At 33.6% G+C, this 20,880-nt stretch overlaps 6 protein-coding genes across 6 annotated transcripts; 4 read left to right on the forward strand and 2 right to left on the reverse strand.

Annotated features, from left to right (window-relative positions):
* Positions 1–148: 148 nt before the first annotated feature.
* Positions 149–1,929, forward strand: PHYBLDRAFT_171410 (hypothetical protein; the record flags this gene model as incomplete). Its single annotated transcript, XM_018436590.1, has 10 exons — positions 149–436; positions 561–636; positions 688–762; positions 825–967; positions 1,039–1,111; positions 1,211–1,239; positions 1,303–1,377; positions 1,445–1,515; positions 1,586–1,628; positions 1,810–1,929. 10 exons carry the CDS (start codon positions 149–151, stop codon positions 1,927–1,929), a joined length of 993 nt encoding a protein of 330 aa, XP_018288703.1.
* Positions 1,930–2,689: 760 nt separating this feature from the next.
* On the reverse strand, positions 2,690–3,661 carry PHYBLDRAFT_182460 (hypothetical protein; the record flags this gene model as incomplete). Its single annotated transcript, XM_018438624.1, has 1 exon — positions 2,690–3,661. The coding sequence occupies exon 1, from the start codon at positions 3,563–3,565 to the stop codon at positions 2,690–2,692; it is 876 nt and encodes a 291-aa protein (XP_018288704.1). The 5' UTR covers positions 3,566–3,661.
* A 3,607-nt stretch (positions 3,662–7,268) lies between these two features.
* Positions 7,269–8,366, reverse strand: PHYBLDRAFT_126461 (basic-leucine zipper transcription factor; the record flags this gene model as incomplete). Its single annotated transcript, XM_018429104.1, has 3 exons — positions 8,050–8,366; positions 7,940–7,984; positions 7,269–7,590 (listed from the first exon to the last, which is right to left on the reverse strand). Coding segments are annotated over exons 1-3 (564 nt in total), but the record flags the coding sequence as incomplete, so codon positions are not given.
* A 3,580-nt stretch (positions 8,367–11,946) lies between these two features.
* On the forward strand, positions 11,947–12,700 carry PHYBLDRAFT_41096 (hypothetical protein). Its single transcript, XM_018440155.1, has 3 exons — positions 11,947–12,098; positions 12,271–12,378; positions 12,511–12,700. Exons 1-3 carry the CDS (start codon positions 11,982–11,984, stop codon positions 12,559–12,561), a joined length of 276 nt encoding a protein of 91 aa, XP_018288706.1. The 5' UTR covers positions 11,947–11,981; the 3' UTR covers positions 12,562–12,700.
* Positions 12,701–14,052: 1,352 nt separating this feature from the next.
* Positions 14,053–17,493, forward strand: PHYBLDRAFT_115328 (hypothetical protein; the record flags this gene model as incomplete). The annotated part of the gene is made up of 8 exons (XM_018428452.1): positions 14,053–14,530; positions 14,717–15,027; positions 15,225–15,527; positions 15,645–15,765; positions 15,925–16,225; positions 16,336–16,457; positions 16,606–17,013; positions 17,129–17,493. The coding sequence occupies 8 exons, from the start codon at positions 14,053–14,055 to the stop codon at positions 17,491–17,493; spliced, it is 2,409 nt and encodes an 802-aa protein (XP_018288707.1).
* A 1,941-nt stretch (positions 17,494–19,434) lies between these two features.
* On the forward strand, positions 19,435–20,020 carry PHYBLDRAFT_159578 (hypothetical protein). Its single transcript, XM_018434010.1, has 2 exons — positions 19,435–19,601; positions 19,694–20,020. The coding sequence occupies exons 1-2, from the start codon at positions 19,450–19,452 to the stop codon at positions 19,908–19,910; spliced, it is 369 nt and encodes a 122-aa protein (XP_018288708.1). The 5' UTR covers positions 19,435–19,449; the 3' UTR covers positions 19,911–20,020.
* Positions 20,021–20,880: the final 860 nt, after the last annotated feature.

A 20,880-nucleotide genomic window follows, 5' to 3' on the forward strand; every position in this document is an offset into this window, starting at 1 on the left:
CAAAAAAAAACGATAGTTACGAATTCTGGGTTTTAATATTAATATGTATATATATATATATATACAAAAAAAAAAAAAAAAAAAGAGAGAGAGAGAGAGACATCGTTTAAACCCTTTTATTTTATTTTATTTTATTTTATTTTATTAAATGGCCAAAATTGTAGACAGAGCAATATGGAATATTGGGCCCTTGTTTATTGTGATTGCAGTTATACTAGTTGACCTTTGTGCTCTGGCATATTACCTTGTTGTCTTTCCATATACTTACAATTGGTCCGATGCATCCATCCTAAGAAGAATCTACATAATCGCAACCTTGGCTTTTACTTTTTACATGGTCTACTGCATCCACTTTCATTACTACATGGCAATCAGAACACCACCAGGTGGGACTGCAGATTCTGGACGAACCAGTAGACCAGACCAGACTTCCGAGGTAGATGCAGGATGAGTAATAAAAAATTTAAAATAAAAATTTAAGCCTTTGGGTGGGGGAGGTTGATCCAAACCAAGGTAAGCTTATTATTAATTATTATATGTGTGTATATGTTATCATTTAGGAACAAGAGGCTTCGCTCCGACAAGTACTGTTAGAAATGGAAGAATATGATGAATACCCAAGAACATGCAAAAAATGTAAGTGTTTTATATTATTTTTTTAATTTTTTAATTTTTTTTGATATTTAGGTCATCAACCAAAACCAGAGAGAGCTCATCATTGTAGTGTTTGTAACTCGTGTGTGCTTAGATTTGATCATCATTGTAAGTATCAAGGATCTTGGAAAAGATTTATTATTAATATAATAAATGTGTTTCTTTATTAGGTCCTTGGATCCACAACTGTGTAGGACACTTTAACCACAGATACTTTGTCCTCTTTATGACTTACATGGTAGTATCGGCTGCATACTTTGCTGTGTTTTCTTGGAGACCCTTTATTATCTCTATAGACTTTGTTAACACAGAGGTAAATAAAATTGACATGCTATAGAAATGGAAATAAGGAGATATTATAATCCATAACACACATAAACATAGTGGCCATATTATTTCCCTCGTCCACTTTTAGCCTTTGCACTGATCCTTGCGATATGTATGGGTCTGGCATTAGGTAAATAAATCATATATACATACAATCTATGAACTCACTCACCTATACTCATTAATTTAACCCTACCAACCTTCTATATATATACATATACTTCTTTAGGAGCCTTGTGTGCATGGCATTACTATCTCGTATGTATTATTTCTCTATTTTATTTTATTTTATTTTATTTTATTTACTTTTTGGAATAATAGATCTTGACAGCACAAACTACTGTTGAATTTTACAACAATTATTATGAAAAAGGACTTGCAAAGTCTGAAGGAGAGGTACTTTAAGACAATTCAATATATGTGAAAAGCATCTAGTCTAGAGATTAATTTTATTGTATAATAGATCTTTGTGAATATGTATAACTTTGGAGCAAAAGAGAACCTAAAGCGATTCTTTAATATTGGTGATCGATAGTAAGTTTCTTCCTTTTAAATAATAATAATAATAATAATAATGTATTACTATATATATATATAAACAAAGCCGTTGGTACACCGTATTTTATCCTATACCAATTCCACCCAGGGTAAGAACAAATATTAATATTAAAAAAAAAAAAAAAAAAAACAAGCAACATAAAGATAGAGTTAAATTGAATTCAATTGATTGCAGAAAAACCCAAAAAAAAAGAACATATATGTATAGAACTCTAATGAAAGGTTGTTGTTTTATATATATATATATTATATATGCATGATTATTATTAGGGAGCCGGAAGGGTGTTTGAGAAATGTGAAGAGTTTTACCAATTGTCTCATTCAAGACAAAGGAACCAAATCCGAGCAAACCAAGAAGTACAAGATCTTGATGATATGAAAGATATTTAACTAATTACTATATATATATATATATATATATATATTAAAAAAAATTCTATTTAAATTTATATACATACATACATACATACATACATACATACATATATAAAGAAAACTTTGTAGTTGGCTGTCAGTAACATCAAATGTAGGGTCAAGATAAAGCCAAGAAGTATATTATTATTATTATTATTATTTTGTAAGGAAATTCAGGTTTCATAATATTAGGAGAATAAGGGATATTGTAAAAGACAGTGGTGAAATATATATATATGCACGGTTAAACATGTGAAGTTGTATAGGTAAGTATGTGTTAAATAGAGAGAGAGAAGGAGTAGAAGGAGTAGAAAGGAGAAGAGGGGGAAAGGGATACAAAGTTTCTTTTTTCTTTTTCTTTGGTTTGTGTGAAAGTGTGGAGTGTATGTATGTAATGTATGTAATGTAATGTAGTATCCTGTTCCTTCAAATATATATATATATAAATTTCTATACGTATTTAAGCAGTCACATAATACAATACAATACAATACAATACATACATACAAAATTGATTACAGAAGAGGAAAGTTTGTTACAATGGTTTGCATATACATGATTATTTGTGAGGGATTTCTTTCTTTCTTGGTTTGTTTTGCGTATTGAACTAATATATGGCGAGAAAGATGATGGAAAAGAAAGAATAGAAAGAAAGGCAAGTATATTTCTTTTCTTTCTATCTATCTATCTATCTATCTATCTATGTATTTTACTTTGTAGTTAGACTATTAGACTATTAGGCTGCAATGGCAGTAGTAGTAGGTTTAGGAAAAGGTTTGGTAGGGAGACGAAGGGAGAACCATCGCTTGTGTTTTGTTTGAGGTTGAGTTGTATCTGAGATGAGTGGTTCTGCAGGGAGGAGGACTGGGTTCATGGAGTGTCTCTGTTTCGCAGTCATTGAAGACAGTGGTTTCTTGGATATGTCTGCAGACGAGGGACGTTTTTGGGATCTTTTGTGTGACGAGGAGGCGAGAGGTTTGGAAGAGTTGGAGGAAGAGGAAGGTGAGGCAGAAGATTGGTTCTGGCTGTGGCTGTGGCTGTGGCTATGGTTGTGGTTGTGGTTGTGGTTGTGGTTGTGGTTGTGGTTGTGGTTGTTGTTGCGGTTATGGTGACGGGACGAAATGACATTATTAGTATTGGTGCCTGTACTTGGTGGTAAGCTTGTACGCTTATTGACTGTCATCATTTGATTAACTTGGGGCTCATTGTGTGATGGCTGTGTGCCGTGTATGGGCGTGTAACCTTTTTTGTATGCCAAGAGAGCGAGCGGGACATCATCTTCCAAGAGGCGGGCTTCTAGGCGAGCCTGTCTTTTTGACACAGTCTGAGGTGGTGTTGATGGTTGTTGTTGTTGTGGTTGTGATGCCAATGGTGCGGGTTGGCTGTGTTCAGGAATCGTTGACATTGTGGTGGGAATGGATGATACATTGCTGCGTCGTGCGACCGAGGCTGGTGGAACGGCTACCTTTGGCAAGGTGTTACCAAAAGACGACTGAGAGGACTGTCTAGGATTTGTGGTGTGTGGCGCAACCATAGGACGTTTGTGAGAAGGTAGAGGATGTGTAGGGTTCCATTCGAGTCTGTGGTTGTAGTTGTGGTTGATTGGAGTCATCTCTTTGTTTGATGTAATGTGGTGTGGTGTATAGATTTGAATTTAGATGCTGGTAATAGGTAAATTATCAATATCAAGATCAAGGTAGTAAGTAAGTGAGTGAGAAAGAAGAGAAGAGAAGTTTTTGAAAAAAAAAGAAAAAGAAAAATATAATTGTTTTATATATAAATATTTATTTTGGTTGTTGTAGTTTGGGAAAACAATATTTATAAGGAACGGGGTCATTGTCAGGGTAACGGGATAGACAACGTGGAAAGACACGGTAATAGATTACGATAATATAAATACATTTAAATATAAATATAAATATAAAAGAAAGAGCGAAAATTCAAGACAATTGGCAAGAACAACTGAATAATTTATATTATATATATATATATATAAAGAAGAAAAGAAAAGATGTACATACGGATGAAAACATAAATTTAGGATATTACATTCATGCTAATCAACAAGGGTAATTTATATATGTATGTAATACTGCAAGGCGCAGAAAAAAAAAAGACTAGCACAAGAGACTTTCAAGAGCAGGAATCACAATATATATTTTTAAGAAAATAAAAAAGCGGGGGTTTCCGTTTTTGATTCTGCCTTTCTTTCTTATTTCTTGAAATTCTCTAGGGTTATTTGTGTACAAAAAGTCAATATATATCATTTACCTATAGAAATACTCTAATATTTTGTTTTGTATATACAAAAGAGGTCGCAAATCCGAATCTTGTATTTTGGATTTTACACAAATAAACAAAAAATATATACTCAATACTCAATACTCAATACTCAATATTTAATATTTGATATTTGATATTCAAAATCACGCCTTTTATTATTATTATTATTATTATTATTATTATTACAAACTATACAAGATGTACGCGTTTGTTATTATTTTATTTTATGCACAACACACTGATACTAGTATAAATATCAATATCAGCAAAGTGCAGTGCAGTGCAGTGCAGAATAGTGCAGAATAGTGCAGCATGGTGCAGCACACCATTAGTATATATATATATAGAAGATATAAGAGATGAATTATTGAGATTAAAGTATAAACGCCCAGAACATAATTATAATTATAATCATAATAGCGAAAACAAAAATAAATAAGATGATTGTTACAAATATAACAAACAAAAGTAGATTTGTACTCTATTATTATTTTCAAATATGTTTAAATATAAAAGTTAAAAGCGAGATCCAAGAGTACAAGGACAAGTAAGAGTACGACAAGTACAATTACAGCTAACAGGTAACAGGTAACAAGTATTATTAATATTTGGTTGCAAAAAAAAAAAAAAAAAAAAAAAAAAAAAACAGAAATCCAATTGGTTGAATTATTTTCTCTTAAAAAAATATTAGAATATATTATCTATTGAAAATAATTAATACTAATAGAACGCAAGGTTTTCATGGGCAAATTCTGATTAGAAATGACACAAAATTATTATAATAAAAAGAATACTAAAGTAAAATATCAAGTGCTCTTTGTTTCTAGAACCAATTTTTTTTTGGTGAGAGCCGGGTTAAGGGTGTACTCATTAAATAAGCAGAAATCTCACATCTTTGTATTTGTATTTGTATTTGTGTGTGTGTAAATCACTGTATATAAAAATAGGCTCTAGAACAAGATCGAAAAGTGCAATGCTTAATTAGATCGATGTGGACTATCACCAATAGATAGAAAGGTGTATAATCTTGATGAGCCTGCATTTCATATAAATGTGAAACGTATTAGGGTTTATTTATTTTACTTTTTTACATTAAAGGAAATATACATATTTAGAGAGAAAGAAGAAATAAAAGATGCTCAAGCCTTAGCACTCGTGAATACTTGCGAATCTGCGCATATTGAGTCATCGTATCGCTCAAGGGTATTGACGGGCAATCTTTGGAATTGTATTCTTCAGAATCCAGCTCAATTGAGTTGTTCTGACCTGCAAGTTAAATTCATCTAGATAGATATATAAGTGTGAAAGAATAGCTTGAATAGATTAGAGATGCTTATATAAAAATTATCTAATTGTTGCATGACCTTGGTAGTAATTTAATATGCAAGAAGAATATATGTATTTTATCTGATTTTCATTTCTACTACATTCTAATCTTTTGTCACTCTGAGAACTGACCTTGGCCATATCCACAATTAAATAAAATAAAATAAAATAAAATAAAATAAAATAAGCCTCGATTTATATAAATTATATGCCATGTGTAATGATGTGAATACCAGATATCTAAAGATCATTCAATTGCTGGTCATTGATCTCCAGGATATACATTACATTCAGTATTAATAAACAAGAAAGATAAGACATCTGTCTTGATATTCACAAGTCAATTGCCTCAATATACATACAATATATCTATTTATAAAGCCTCAAAAAAAAAGCTTAATACAATGCACCAGAAAAATAAATAAATAAATACATCAATCAGTCTGTTATTTATTTATTTCTGACATTATATTGATGAGAAATATACTTCTTTTTAAAGAATCATTTGAAATACACAACCATTACCACTATACAGAATTTCAGTCGGAAAGAATTGATTATATTTGAAGATACATACTACTTTCCTTGTACAATATATATATATAATTTATCTTGTTAGAGCTGTTAAGGAGAGGGAAGAAGAAGAAGAAGAATGGTGGGGACAGTGTAGTTATAACTGCGCAGTAAAAAAAAAACAAAAAACAGTCGAGTTTCTATCCTACAGACATTATCTATACATATACACCAATAACAAGTGATTATACCTAATACATGAAAGAAAAGAAATAAATGTGTACTGGGAAAGATAAGGCAAGTTGAATTGTACTTAATTGTATTGTATTGCATAGTTTTCTTTTTGTTGGTCAAAAAAAAATAGGTACAATTTTATATACAGCTATGCGTGTAGTGTATAGTAGATGCATATATTGATCGAATCTTTCCACAGTGTAATGGCACCATCTTTTCAGGGTAAAAATTGATTCAATCATTCTACTTTTCTGTTCTTCTTTATCTCTCTGTCTGTCTCTCATTGGCTTACAGTAGATATGTATTTATATTTATATTGAGCGATTATACGCAATTTTATTCATATTTATTTACTTAGTTACTTATTTTTCTATACATTTTGTTGTTGTTGCTTTCTTATATATATATATTAAATGCCATTGTCCAGCCTGCGCAAGACCTTTTCAAGTTCTTCTTCCTCAATGACGGCCCCGGAACCAGAACACTTTGCCTTTTGTTTCATCTCCATGCAAAGTTCTTCAATATTCACCTCTTCGATTCTTGGATGATCTGACAATCGTTCCCAGACCTGTGAGTAAGGGATCATCTTGACTCCTGTCAAAGTTGCCGGATGTGGTTCATGCTCGAATCTTTTGGTTGTGCTTTGAACAAATCCTTCTGTTGGACAAGGCACGCCCCCTAATCCTAATTCTAACCCTCCTCTTCCATTGCTGTTGTTATTTAATCCTCTTACTACTAAATCACTACCATTATCACCATGATTGTGATTATGATTATGATCATTATTGTCATTATCATTCCGGACCATTGTATTCGAGTCGTGGCTTTGATAGATTTGTTCCTCGAGATTTGGAGAAAACATATCCATCATATCACTGCCACCATTAGATTGTTTGTTGTTGTTGTAGGACATGTTGGATAGTGGTAGTTGTACAGGTGAAACCTTATCTTCAACAACCAGAGGCTGCTGTGGTCCCGAGACAGGTGGAGACATGGTCTGACTGTTTTCTAGAGACACATCAATACCAGCCTCCCGAAGCTTGTTGGCAGAGATTTCGAAAGCATAGACCGCTCCCCGCAGAGTATAGATGTCGGCCTCCATGCTCTTGACCAAGGCCTGGAGCTCTTCGTTTTCTTTCTTGAGGGCATCATTGTTCTTTGTGTATTCCTTTTCCATCCTCTCGATCTTCATCTCGAGTTCCTTTACATATCGCTCCTTCCTCTCCCGGAATGCACGCTGAGCAGCCCTGTTTTGTTCTTTACGTCTCGTCTGTTGTTCCTCTGATTTATGTAAACTATATGTGATGTAACGAATATGCGATATGATTTAATAAGACAAATTTAATTAAAGATATGTATGTACAGCTCTTGCTTAATAATCGAGCCACCTTTATTACATTCATTCATTATCTCTTTCTTTTCTTTTCTTTTCTTTGGGGTTTATCTCATTTATCATATTGTAATAAACAGAAAGTTATAACTTACAAATGGGTAAATATCATCAAATCCATTTTATCCTTTCTTTCACATTATTATATTCTAGCTTACCTATTAGTAATGATATTAATAACGTCCGAATGACAATAGAGGTTATCTATCTACATACAAAAAGAAAAGAAACAATACTTGCCTAGTGTGCCTTCAAATGCGCTATTCTCTTCAGACTCTTCTTTTTCTAAATAATACAGACAGACAGACATGAGTATTCAATTATGTATGTTAACATGTAAACTATCTTACGGAATAACTTGTTTGCTTGATTGTTGTTATCTGGGTCTCCAAGTTCTTCCCATTTACGCTTCTCTTGGTCATTGTTGGGTTTCCATTCTGACTTTTGTCCTCTGATTGGCATTGTGTTTTCAAATAAAGCTGTGTTGGGTAAGCCAAAGATTGGGAATGGTTGGTTGTGATGGGAATCTGCAAAAGGTTGTGCTTGCATTTTTATCTTCTTATTTGCCTTTTGTCTTGTTCTTTTTAGCTTTAATAGTAGTGAGAAAAAATAATAATATATATATATATATAGTATATATTTATATATGTGTGCGTATGTGTTCGCTTTGTGTGAGTGTGTGAATAGAGAGAAAGGGAGAAAGTTTGTTTCTATGGAGCGGATATCTAATATGTATATTTTGTTTTATTATTTTATATAAAATAAATCAATCAATCAATCAATCAAATGTAAGGCTTGAACATCCAGACTTTCGTTTATAGATGTAACTCATGCTCTTTTTTTTTTTTTTTGGTTTTTGGTTTTTGTTAAAGCAGTCCTCATAGTCATCGCCGCATCATTTTGTGACAGGGCTGTGTTAAGATAGACATACATGAATCTCCTTCTACCCCTTTCCTCTCCCCCCAAAAGGGCTGAATGAAGAAAATAAGAATAAGAATAAGAATGTACATGTACATATATTTATACACCAATATGTTACACTTGTTACACTGTGTTTGGTAGTAACGTACTGTTTTGATCTGTGTAAATAAGTACCAAAAATAAAAAATAAAAGAAAGGAGGAATCAAAATGGCTGTTGAGTGGTCAGGCCACAAATATGAACAATTATCATTATCATTATCACTATCTCTTTCTTTAATTCCGTATCTCTCTTTTTTTTATTTTTTTATATTTGTTCTCTGTAAGTCAGAAACCTTATATTCTGGCTCTATATTACTAAATAGCGATGTCATTTTTGTACAGAGGTGGCTTTGACTATATTGACTTTTACTTTTTTTTCTTATGAAACTGTATACAATTCAATAGAGACACATATACAGATAGTATAGTACAATGCCCTACACAGCCTGTATATGTATAGATCCAAGAGATGGAGGGTGAGGAGAAAGAAAAGGAAAAGAAAATGGATAATATATATATAATTTGGATCACAGCTTGAAAATGACAAGTAAAACGTTTCTCAAAGTGAATAACCCGATGGGCCGGGAAGTGCATGTCTTTTATGGTGATGTACAAATAAGAAAAATGAAATAAGAGAAGATCGGTTGTAATGAATTTACTATCAAAATACAAAATAATGATATTTATATTTATATTTATATTTATATTATCTTCTTTTACCCTTGTAGCCTAATGAATACTTTAATTATCAAATTCACCAATGATATGGTATATACTCTATATATATATACCTTTTATATACATATTTATATATAAAATGTATGTATATGGGTATAAAAACAAAATAGCAAAAAGAAAAACCATTATTCTTATTGAGTCAAAATGTCGATTTATGTACAAATATCAAACAATTATCAAGAATACCACAAATCTCCTTTATGATATACAGAAACTATACGAATATTCTTTACACATATCGATGCTTTATTTTTATTTTTGTTGTTTTTGCAAAATATAAAATCTGAATATAATTGTGTGTGCATGTGTAACTATTACAAAAGTGTTATCATACACACAGAAACAATTTGTCCAACTTTGACCAAACGGGGTTTTATATATAAATTATATTTAAAAAAAAAATCAGAGCCCAAAGCCTGTGCTCCATAGAGAGTACTTTATTATTACTATGATTTAGATAATAAAAAAAATTACTTCTGAAAACAAGAATATATATATATATATATTGATTGATTATCATTTAAATTTATCAGCTTGATTGTTATAATTATCCATTTTGCGATCTTTCAGAAAAGCAGATTTCAATATTGTTCATGTCAATTAACTTGAACAGTTTAATGTTTATCATTATAGGGCTAGCAGTAAGACAAACAGATTGCTTAGTGTATAGTGATACCAATCATGGTACAAAGAGCATGTTCGAAAAAACAAATAGTTTATATAAAATAAAGATAGACTACCAAAAGAAAAATCTAAGCTCGAGAATTTTTTTTTTGACGAGGTAAATTTCCACAAGGCTGACTATATCTTGATTTGTACAGAAATGACATCGCTATTCAGTAATAAATAGCCAGAACTTAATTTCTAACTCACGTGGTATTGGGAAATCACACAAGTCAAAAAGGAAAAAAAAAAAAAAGCCTAGACAAAGTCTGTGAAAGTACTTGTTGTTTGTAGACAGTTATTTGATAAATTACAGTAAAAGTTCTAATACATAATAAAATAAAACTTTGAAACTGTTCTTATTCGGATATTTGTACAGCAAATATTACACAGATCAAGGCACCATTTAGAAATCAAGATCAATCAAGAAATATGATTCCTATCTAGACCATACCAATTTACATTTGACAAGGTCATTTTATACCCAAATCCTACTCTTACTTTTACTTTTACCCTTACACATTATTTTTGTGGCTATTACATGTAATAAGATTGTCATTGGAAAACTATGAAATTTGTACAAAAACTTAATCGGACAATTTCAGAATTTACCTTGGTATTGTATAGATTTCTTTTCTTTCTTTAAAGACCAAAATAAAAATAAAAAGCTAATGGATCTTGGTCACTGATATATCAAGTATCAATCAAAAAACGTCAAAAAATTCCTAAACCAAAAATATAATAAATAATGATTATGAATAAAAAAAAATTACATTTGTATCAAAGGCTTAATGTTTACACACATTTAATATAGACAGTGTCATTCGTATTAAAGCTTTGAATTTTATACATTCTTCCGGACTTATTATTTGCCATTAAATCTTTTGGAGTAAATCACAGACTGATTTCATATCTTTCTTTCTTGTTTGGAATATATAGTGTACCCAGTGTTGTTTTTATAACAAAACATATTGCAGAATAATTTAACTTGATCTCTGCTAGGTTCTTGCCATATTGCTGTGAATTTTATACTGTTTACTTCTTTTTTTTTGTCTACTTTATATATCAATTGAATTTAAAAAGAGACATGTTTATGTTATTATACAGCCAGTACTCGATTGAGTAATATGGTTGCATTATATGGACATTGAAGATCATCTCTCTGCCCACATACTATTTATTTTGTTTGGATATTTGTCTGTCTGTCTTTCTCTAATATAAATAGCTCCTTGTTATTCTTAATCAGACATCATCTTTTTTTTTGCTTTTGCTTTTTACTACTATTTTAGTTGCCTTTACCATATCCTAGACACTTTACCTTGTAGAAACAACCTCAGTATTATGAGGAAAATGTGGTCCCGCAAGCCCTTCATGATGAATATGAGAATGCAAGAGAAGGTTAGGTTTGGTATTGAAAAAGAAAAGAAAAAAATTCCCAAAAATTGCGGTATAGAATGGTAGTTATCAATGAAGATAAACACAGTACAATAAAGAAGTTTATCTAATCAATGTCAAGGAAAAAATATTAAGACACACATACACACACCAATATAGATATATATTACAGTTAAGCTTTTACAAGAAAAATTCAACTGCTATATTAGACTTTTGGAAGCTTAAATTGGAGTTTATTTAATGGCTTGTATGCTGTAATGCTTTTCTTAATTGGTTCATTGATATAATAATAAAATGTGAAAAATCCATTTTATATAAACAAATGCCCTTCACAGATGAATAAACGAACGAATATGCCTTTAAAACTCCAAAGTCACATCACGTGAAATTAACATCAGTGGAGAAAGCAAAAGAGTAATTTGGTGTAAAGCCAATGCAATAATAGCCAGCACCACCATCAGGTTACTTTTACATAACTTTCTCATTCATCTCTCTTTCTATCTTTCATCCCCAATTTTTCTTGTAATGACCAGAGCTACCGAGACATTTGCTGTTATGGCCATTGTCATTGTAGCCTACATTGTCCTTTTCTTTGGTTTTGTACCTTTGCCAGAAACCATCCAGGACAAGATCATCCCTGTGGTAAAATACTTTCTTTATCTACTGTTTTAGTTTATAATGCATAGAATTACATACACACACAAAAGTAACGAAATAGACATACAAAAAAATAAATGACGCGCAAAATCATCTATATATATAAACAATAACTCCATCTTCTCAACTCACATATTCATATTTACCTTTTTATTAGTTACCTTGGTGGGGATTGATGACCTTTGGTTCTTACAGTCTAGGAAACTTGGGCTGGCACATCATGACATTTAGTGACTGTCCTGATGCATTCAATGAACTTATGCATGTAAGCAAAAAAAAAAAAAAAAAAAAAAGACAGGCAGACTTCCTTTAAGTTACCAAATCTATGTATTGGTCAGTTTAACTAACAGAGATTATTATTGTTATTACTATTTATTCTGTAATAATAAAATTATAGGAAATTCAAGAAGCTAAACGCGATCTTCAATCGAAAGGCCTCGTTCTCTAAGAATTAAAAAGAAGAAGAAAAAGAGACATTATATCACTACACAATACACAATACACACTACATCTGCACTCGCGCCACTCACACACTACGCTTACACCTACAATTACACTACACATAAACAAGTCGATTCTCATTTTTGTTCCACCTTATTGTTCATAAATAGATGCCCTTTGCTTAATTGATATATCATTGTGTGGTATTGGTAGTATGAAAGAAAATATGGAAATAAGGAAATGTGGTTTTGGGCGTGTAGAATACAGTATTGGGACTCGATGTTATTATATATATATATAGGATATTACTTTATAGAAACCGACTGTAAATATTCTTTTGTATTTGGTATCGATGGGTTGCATGTTATAAGAAAAGGATCTTGTGCAGAAAAGAAGTTCATATATAGTGATTATTATTATTATCTGCAGTAAAATCTGTAAATTAATTTTAATTTTTAATCTATTTGGATTGAAATGAATCGGATTGGATTGAATTAAAAGGCAATCAAGATATTCGATATTTATAATAATTTACTGGACTTGGATACAATAATGGCTGATACTTCTTTACCTGGTACCCAATTCCTTGCTAGTCTATTCTTGTGGAATTAAATTGAAACAAAACTCAAAAGATAATAAGCTTAAACTAAATGAAGACCCTTTTTTTTTTGAGTGGGATTTATACTAATCCAGCGGAGACTAAAACAAAAAGGCAAGTCCTAGGGTCAGGCACAGCAAAACCCAAAGGTCTGTGAGTGTGTACAACCCTAGGCTTCAATTAAAAAAAAACATATTCTCCGCTGTCAATTCATATGTGTACATATTTTTATCTATAAACACTGGCAAATAAAATGGTGCTTTTCTTTTATGCGTGTAAAAAAAGAAGAAGAAAGAGAGAGAGAGAGAGAGATAGGAATTATAGGTATATATCTGTGGTTGTGGTTGTGCTTGTGTATGTCAAAAACCAATATTAATATTGTCCTCCAATATTAGCCTTTATTTCATCAGATGTTTTTTTTCTTTAACTATCTAACTATGTGTCTGTCTCAAGGCCCTTCACGTCACCCATCATTTATTTGCAATTGAAGGGAAGAAGGAGAGAGGGAGGGGTAATAGGGACGGTGAAAGAGAGAAAGAGGGAGGGAGGGAAAAAAAACAATCTGGGTAATTGAAAGAAAAATAGAATAGAATAAAATAAAATTTAATAAAAAAATAGAGTAACAAGTGCTATTCTTTCTCTCTCTCTCTTTTTTTTCTTTTCCTTTTAACCGTCAAGACTTCTTCTTCTCTTCCGTTTCCTCCTCTTCTCTTCTTGCTTCTTATTTTATTTTATTTTATTTATTCTATTTGAACAATGGAAACTCAGCCTTCCTCTAGGCAAGACCAGCCAGACACCGAGATCATTCCTCCACTTAAAGATGTCTCGACAACAGACATTGCCTCCATTGAGGAGAACGAGACACGAAAAACCCCGCCTACAGCCAACATTCCTGCGGACATGTTACCAGACTTTCGCAATCTGGGTAACAGACATCAAGGACTCCAGACAGAACTCGAAACAAGCGATGCGAACGAAATTCTACATGCTCTCGAGGCAGCCCAAAAGAAGCCTGTAGTCAATCCTGGACTCAGGCACAGTAGTACCTTACGACGATCATATACAGGCCGTTCCGGTACCCTAAAGACACCAAAGACACCTGCTGCTGGTTCGTCTCACGGTTCACACGCACCGCGGATTCCAGACTGGTTTCGCGTCGGATGGACTTCCTTTTCAACCAAACGCAATCCAGGAGGATCGCTTAATTTACGAGCCACAGAAAAAAAGGACAATTCGATTGACGAGTGTCTGGAAACACTATATTTTGGGGAAACATGGCACCATTCTGGAATTATATTTGTCACAGGCTTTCTTGCCTGGTTATTTTCTACATGGGGCTGCGGTTTACCAACAATTATTGCAGGAGCAATGTTTCTTGGTAATAAAAATATATAAATATATAATTAAAATTAATATCCGTGTCACTGCTTGAATACAACATTTGCTGAAGCCAAATTTCGTTTTTTTTTTTTTTGGTTTTCTTGTATCACTTACCTTACTTTGCCTAACCCTTTCTCTCTCTCTCTCTCTCTCTCTCTCTTTTTTTTTTTTTTTTTAATTTCAGGCACCTATTATCATATTACCAACCGTCGATTCTTAAGAAATGCCCGCGATGATATTCAACGTGAATTTGCAGTGGCACGCGTAGAAGAAGAACCTGAATCTGTCGACTGGTTAAATAACTTTGTCGAGCATTTCTGGCTTATTTTCGATCCTGTTATGAGCGCATATGTTATAGAAAACATGGATACATATTTGGTAGATTATCTGCCTTCATTCCTTGATTCTGTCCGTCTAACCACATTCACACTTGGCTCGAGACCCTTCCGTATCGAGGCCGTTAAGACCATTCCAACAACAGAGCCTGATACAGTGGTGAGATCAATTGATATTCATATATATTAAAAGAAAAAAGAAGAAGAAGAAGAAATGTAATATGCTCAGAACAACTAAAGTAAAGAGAGAAATAATAGTAATAATAATCAAAAATTATTCTTTCTTTCTTTCTTTCTTTCTTTCTTTCTTTCTTATGTGTATTTGTGTGTGCGTGTGTGTGTGCGGGTTTGATTTAGTGTATGGACTGGACCGTCGCTTTTACACCAAACGATGTATCGAACATGACACAAAAGGAGATTGAACTCAAAGTTAATCCTAAAGTTGCACTCAATATCCGTTTGGGAAAGGGTATGGTCGGCACAGCATTTACGGTCTTGGTAGAGGATATGAGCTTTAGAGGTCAAATGCGAGTAAAGATGAAGTTGATAAGCAAGTTTCCACACGTCAAAATGGTCGAGGCCTGCTTCTTGGACTACCCACAGTTTGACTATGTTCTAAAGCCTCTTGGTGGAGAAACCTTTGGATTTGATGTCAATAATGTAAGGTTCTATTACTATTACTAATATTAAGATTAAAAGAAGAGTTATATTATACAACATTATATGTGTTTCTCTAACTTATTTATTGGTTTATATAAAAAACACCTGTTTTTGTAGATTCCTGGTCTTCAAGGGTTTGTGAGAGACCAAGTGCATGCTATTCTGGGGCCAATGATGTATTACCCCAATGTGTTTGCATTTGACGTCGAAAAATTCTTTTCTGGAGAACTTGACATTAGTAAGTTTTTCTTTTTTTCTTTTTTTATTTTTTCCTTGTGATCAAGTACATAATAGGACTATTGACCGAAAAACACATACACACACACACACACAAATTACGCATGTTTGTGGGGGTCATTTATATATTTATATATTTATTTTTAATTTTTAGCTCAAGCCAATGGTGTTCTGGCTATCACTGTCTACTCATGTTCTACAATCGATAGTGGGGACAGTACACTCAATCCTTTTATCAGATTCTTCTTGGACAAGGCACAGGAGCTTGGACGAACAAGTGTGCGAGAAAACACATTGCAGCCTATTTGGAACGAAACCCATTTCTTGTTATTGAACAACCTAAATTCAATAATGACACTCGAACTTCGAAACCACAGCTCATCCAACAAAGACAGGCGTATTGCACGTGCAAATTTTGATCTGAAGGATCTTGAAGAAGATGATAACGAAATACAGGGACTGTGCGTAAGCCAAATAAAATCGATCAAATCTATATTTACATCTACAGCACAGACACTCTTGCTTTATAAGCGACAATAACTCATTTTTCTTCTTTATTTTATTTTTGTAGAGACCTTTTGCTTTTACGACATGGTAAACCTTTGAGCGATGTCAAGGTTGATATGCGTTACATGCCGGTGTCTAAACCCATTCCCCGAGAAGACGGGACGATTGAACCTCCAGCGGAGTCAAGTAAGAAACATCATCAACTTGTAGCACAAAAATAATATAAAATAATATAAAGTAAAATAAAAGTGAAAGAGAAAAGAAGAGGAAGGAAAGAAAGTAACAAACTAGAATGTGATTTTTAAAGCCTGATATTTCTTTACGTTTGTTTTAGATTCGGGTGTGCTTCGATTCACAATACACGAGTGCAGAAATTTGGGATCGACCAAATTAAATCCCTATGCACGAGTAATGATCAACGGTGCAGAAAAAATCAAGACACCGGTATTCAAGCGTACTTCAAATCCAAAGTTTGAGAGACCAGGTGAGGTGGTTGTGTTGGATAAGACTGAGGTCAGCATCCGAGTAGAGGTCAAGGACAGTGTCAATTTTGCCGAAGATGTTACGGTGGGTGTGTGGACAGCATACCTGGTCGATGTAATGCAGCAGCAGGACGGACGCAACTATTGGTGGGATTTAAAACATGGTTCCAAAGATGTGGGTCGCATACGTTTCAGTGTACAGTGGAAACCAGTAGTCATGGAAGGATTAACAAAGGCCATGTGTGGAAATGGATATTCAAGTAAGGTTCTTTAGTATAAAGCTGCAGCTACAGATACCACTACAGACTATTTATAGCAAAAACATCACAAATATATATGTATATATATATTAACATTTTTGATATGTATATGTAGATCCACCGATTGGTGTTGTTAGATTATCCTTTTGGGAAGCCCATGATTTACGTAATGTGGAGGCTGCTACAGGAAGCAAGTCTGATCCATACATCCGTGTTCTGTCTGGTACACAAATTCGCACACGTACCGAAGTCGTCGACAATAACCTGAACCCCGAATGGGGAGAGCATCACTATGTACCTGTGCACTCAATCAGAGAGGATCTCATGCTGGAGGCTATGGACTGGAATGCAAAATCCAAGGATAAAACTCTTGGCTATACAATACTGCACATGAAAGATCTTATCCGACAGCGAACAAAAGAACACAAGAACTATATTGACAAATGGTTTGAGCCTTTGGTAGAAAAGCTTGAGAGGTAAAAAAAAAAAAAAGGAAAATCTTAATTAATGATACACTTTGTACAAAAAATTGGAGGGTATATTTTGAGAAAACAAAAGAGAAGAATCAAGATGAAACTAATTGATATATTTTATTTGTTACTCTCTCACTTAGATGTGATCCACTGACATCAACCGACAAAAAGGCAAAAGGAACCTTACGGTACACGGCCGAGTTTTATCCAACATTAGCTTTACCATCTCCACCCGAGCCCGGGGATGAAGACTATGAAGAAATACTTGGGGAGAATGGTAGCCAGATAAGAAAAGACCCAGTATTTCTTGATGCCATGCCTGAGAAAGATCTTCATGGAGAGTATGTTAAATACACACCAGACGATATAATCGATCTCCCAACATACAATTCGGGAGTTGTCACCGTCCGGATTCACGAAGTCAAAATGAGCAAACCAGTCCATGCTTACTGTCAGTTCCTTGTGGACTCAATCATGCCCCAGTTCAAGACCAGCAAACAAAGCGGCGATGCACTTGTTTTTAATGAGTCGGCAGATGCGTTTGTTAAAGAGGCAGATTTCTCACGTGTGGCTATCGAAGTCAAGTCCGCAGATTCGGATGAAAAAGACGATGTTAAGATGGGCTACTGGGTCGAATCCACAAGCCTCATCATTCGACGCATTCAAAACAAGCGAAGACAGGCGATCCAGGAAGAAAATGAGCTTGAGGAAGGAGATTGGTTCAATTTGTTAGGAACAGAAGCACCAGGAATGATCCGTCTAAGCTTTGATTACACTCCTCTTATTGGATTTGCACTAAATCCTGACGAGAGTTTGGAAAGTAAGACTTTTTTTTTCTCTTATCTCTTCTATTTTATTACAATGGATTATGTTTGATACTGACGGGAAATATTCTTTTGTATCGATCTATTCCTTTGTGTGCGATTTTTTATAGATCAAGGAAACCTCACAGTTACATTGCTTCGGGCCAAGAACTTAAAAGCAGTGGATAAAAGCGGTAAGTTTGTATACAAATGTTTTACTTGTGCGTAGGTTGTTAAACATATATATAATATATATCGTATACAATAGGCACTAGTGACCCTTATGTAATCTTCACTGTAAATGGCACTCGTGTTTACAAAAGTTCAGTAATTAAGAAGAACACAAATCCCACATGGAAGAATGAACAATTCGTTGTACCAATTGTATGTAATTCTTGGTCTGTTAATAACAATAATAACGTTTGTTTCTTATGCTGTGTTTTATTGTTGGTTCGTTTGTAGCCATCAAGGGTAACAGCAAGCTTCCGTATCGAAGTTTTCGATTGGAATCAGTTCCAAGGAGATGAACCTTTAGGTAAGTTTTTTTTTCTCAGATTTACTGTAATTTTAATACAATCTGTGAATTTTCCTAAAAAAAATCTTACCAATTCTTCTTCTTCTTTTTTTGGTTTGTTACCTTTTGCTTTATTATAGGATCCGGTGGTGTTTCTATTCGTGGCGACTCAGTCGAGAGTTTCGCAGCTCGTAACGTCGACATTCCTCTTGATGGCATCGCAGGAGTTACTGGCAGCGTGCAGGTTCGGTTCCTCTGGCAACCCCAGCTTCTCGCCCGCAAGAAAACCAACACCTCGGTTCTTGGAACAACCAGAATGTACACATCTACCCAGATGTCAACCCAGATAGGCACAAGATCAGCAACCCAGTTACTCGGTCGTATTGGTACCCAGCTTAGTTCTCCATCTCCTAGTAGAACAAGTAGCTTGCGAAATCCTGCGCAGGGAATTCTACCCCGATCAATACAAGCCATGAGACAAGACACCATGTCTTCAATAGATTCAGGACAGATTCAGGACAGTCCGGTCAGCCGACACTCACGACAGATGTCAGCGGCCGAGAGTATCAACTCTATCATGGACAACAATAGTCTCGTCTCATCTGAGCATGACTCAAATATAGGTGGCGAAGACTCCTTGACAGGCATGGAAGGCTCGGTAATGATTAATCTAATTGAAGCTCGTGGTCTGCGTGGGGTGGATAAAAGTGGAACAAGTGATCCTTTTGTGCGTGTTCGAATTGGAAAAACTCAGGCATACAAAACCAAGTACATCAAAAAGACATTGGCCCCAGTGTGGTAAGCAGAAAGACAAAATTTATGATGATACTGTTGTTTTTTAAAAATAATAATTAATTAATCAATACCTATTTATTTATTTTTCTTTGTAGGAATGAGTCTTTTAAATACTCGGTTCCTAGTACACCAATTTCTATTGATTTTAAGGTCAAAGACTATAATCGCTTTTCAAGCTCTGTTGATCTAGGCGAATGTCAGTGGAATCTCTGGAGCTTGGTGCGCCCTGAGCAATCCACTATTTTTGAAGGATGGTTGCCTCTTTACCCTACTGGTAGTGGAGAAATTCATGTAAGAATTGAGTTTTCATAATCAAGTCTTTGGTGTGTATATTCTACACATAAGAAAAAGATACGCACATTAGTAATTAAGTACATATAACATCACACTCAAAATAAAGTAAAATAAAATAAAATAAATGTATATTGATCTATAAATATTTGTGTGAGTTGTGATTATTTGCACCATGTTGTAAATAAGGAGCTAGTATTTTTACGGAAAATACATTACCAAAAAAAAACAATACAATTGGTGTATATATAGGCATGCTCGTTTAACTAAAATCGTGTTTGGAGACTATGCTTATATGTATAGCTTATAAGTATATTTCTCGGTGTATAGCTAGATTAAACTTGAATTTCTGGAATATAATATAAGAATGCTCAAAAAGCAAAAAGAGAATGTAATTTTTAAATGGGAAAATTAGAGTGATTTCTGGTAGAAAGCTTCCTAGATAAATAATTTTTATTGAAGTATACAAAGGCTATTCTTTAAAAACAAATTCTGGGCAAGTAAAGGTGAGGTAAAGTTAGAAAATTGAAAACATAACCTCTTTTTTAAATGTTTCAATTTTAATATCTACTATTCATTTGCTATTGTGGGTCAATATAAAGAGGAAGGAGGGGTAACGCGCTTAGATAAAATGCAGCCCTAAACCCCTCCTAATACACTAAAAAAACCTGGTGGAAATAAACCCTTTAAATAACTCTTTTAGCTTTTCATAACGTTTACTTTTATCAAATCGTATAGCTCATAAGGCAAATAAGAAATTTATGTATTATGGATTGTTGTAATAATTATGTTATTTTATTGTCTTAAAGGCCATGCATCTTATGCTTGGATTTTCGGAAAGGTACTTTCAAGTTACAGAAGGTAATCTAGGACGAAGAATTCAGAGTATTTTACTTTAACTCAGTAGGTAATGTAACAGTTATTCAGCATCTGTGTAAACCTATAAAATGAAGACTTTTGAAATCCATGTATATCATACTGTGACTAAGTA

This window comes from Phycomyces blakesleeanus (genome assembly GCF_001638985.1).
Source record: "Phycomyces blakesleeanus NRRL 1555(-) unplaced genomic scaffold PHYBLscaffold_18, whole genome shotgun sequence".
NCBI classification, from domain to species: Eukaryota; Fungi; Mucoromycota; class Mucoromycetes; order Mucorales; family Phycomycetaceae; genus Phycomyces; species Phycomyces blakesleeanus.

What these genes read in the sequence shown, in the direction of transcription:
- PHYBLDRAFT_41096 (XM_018440155.1), top strand. Translation starts at nt 11,982, where the DNA reads ATGACCAGAGCTACCGAGACATTTGCTGTTATGGCCATTGTCATTGTA. An exon ending in AGGACAAGATCATCCCTGTG is followed by an intron (nt 12,099 to 12,270) that starts GTAAAATACTTT and finishes CCTTTTTATTAG; the next exon opens with TTACCTTGGTGGGGATTGAT. An exon ending in CATTCAATGAACTTATGCAT is followed by an intron (nt 12,379 to 12,510) that starts GTAAGCAAAAAA and finishes ATAAAATTATAG; the next exon opens with GAAATTCAAGAAGCTAAACG.
- PHYBLDRAFT_159578 (XM_018434010.1), top strand. Translation starts at nt 19,450, where the DNA reads ATGGAAGGCTCGGTAATGATTAATCTAATTGAAGCTCGTGGTCTGCGT. An exon ending in AAGACATTGGCCCCAGTGTG is followed by an intron (nt 19,602 to 19,693) that starts GTAAGCAGAAAG and finishes TTTTCTTTGTAG; the next exon opens with GAATGAGTCTTTTAAATACT.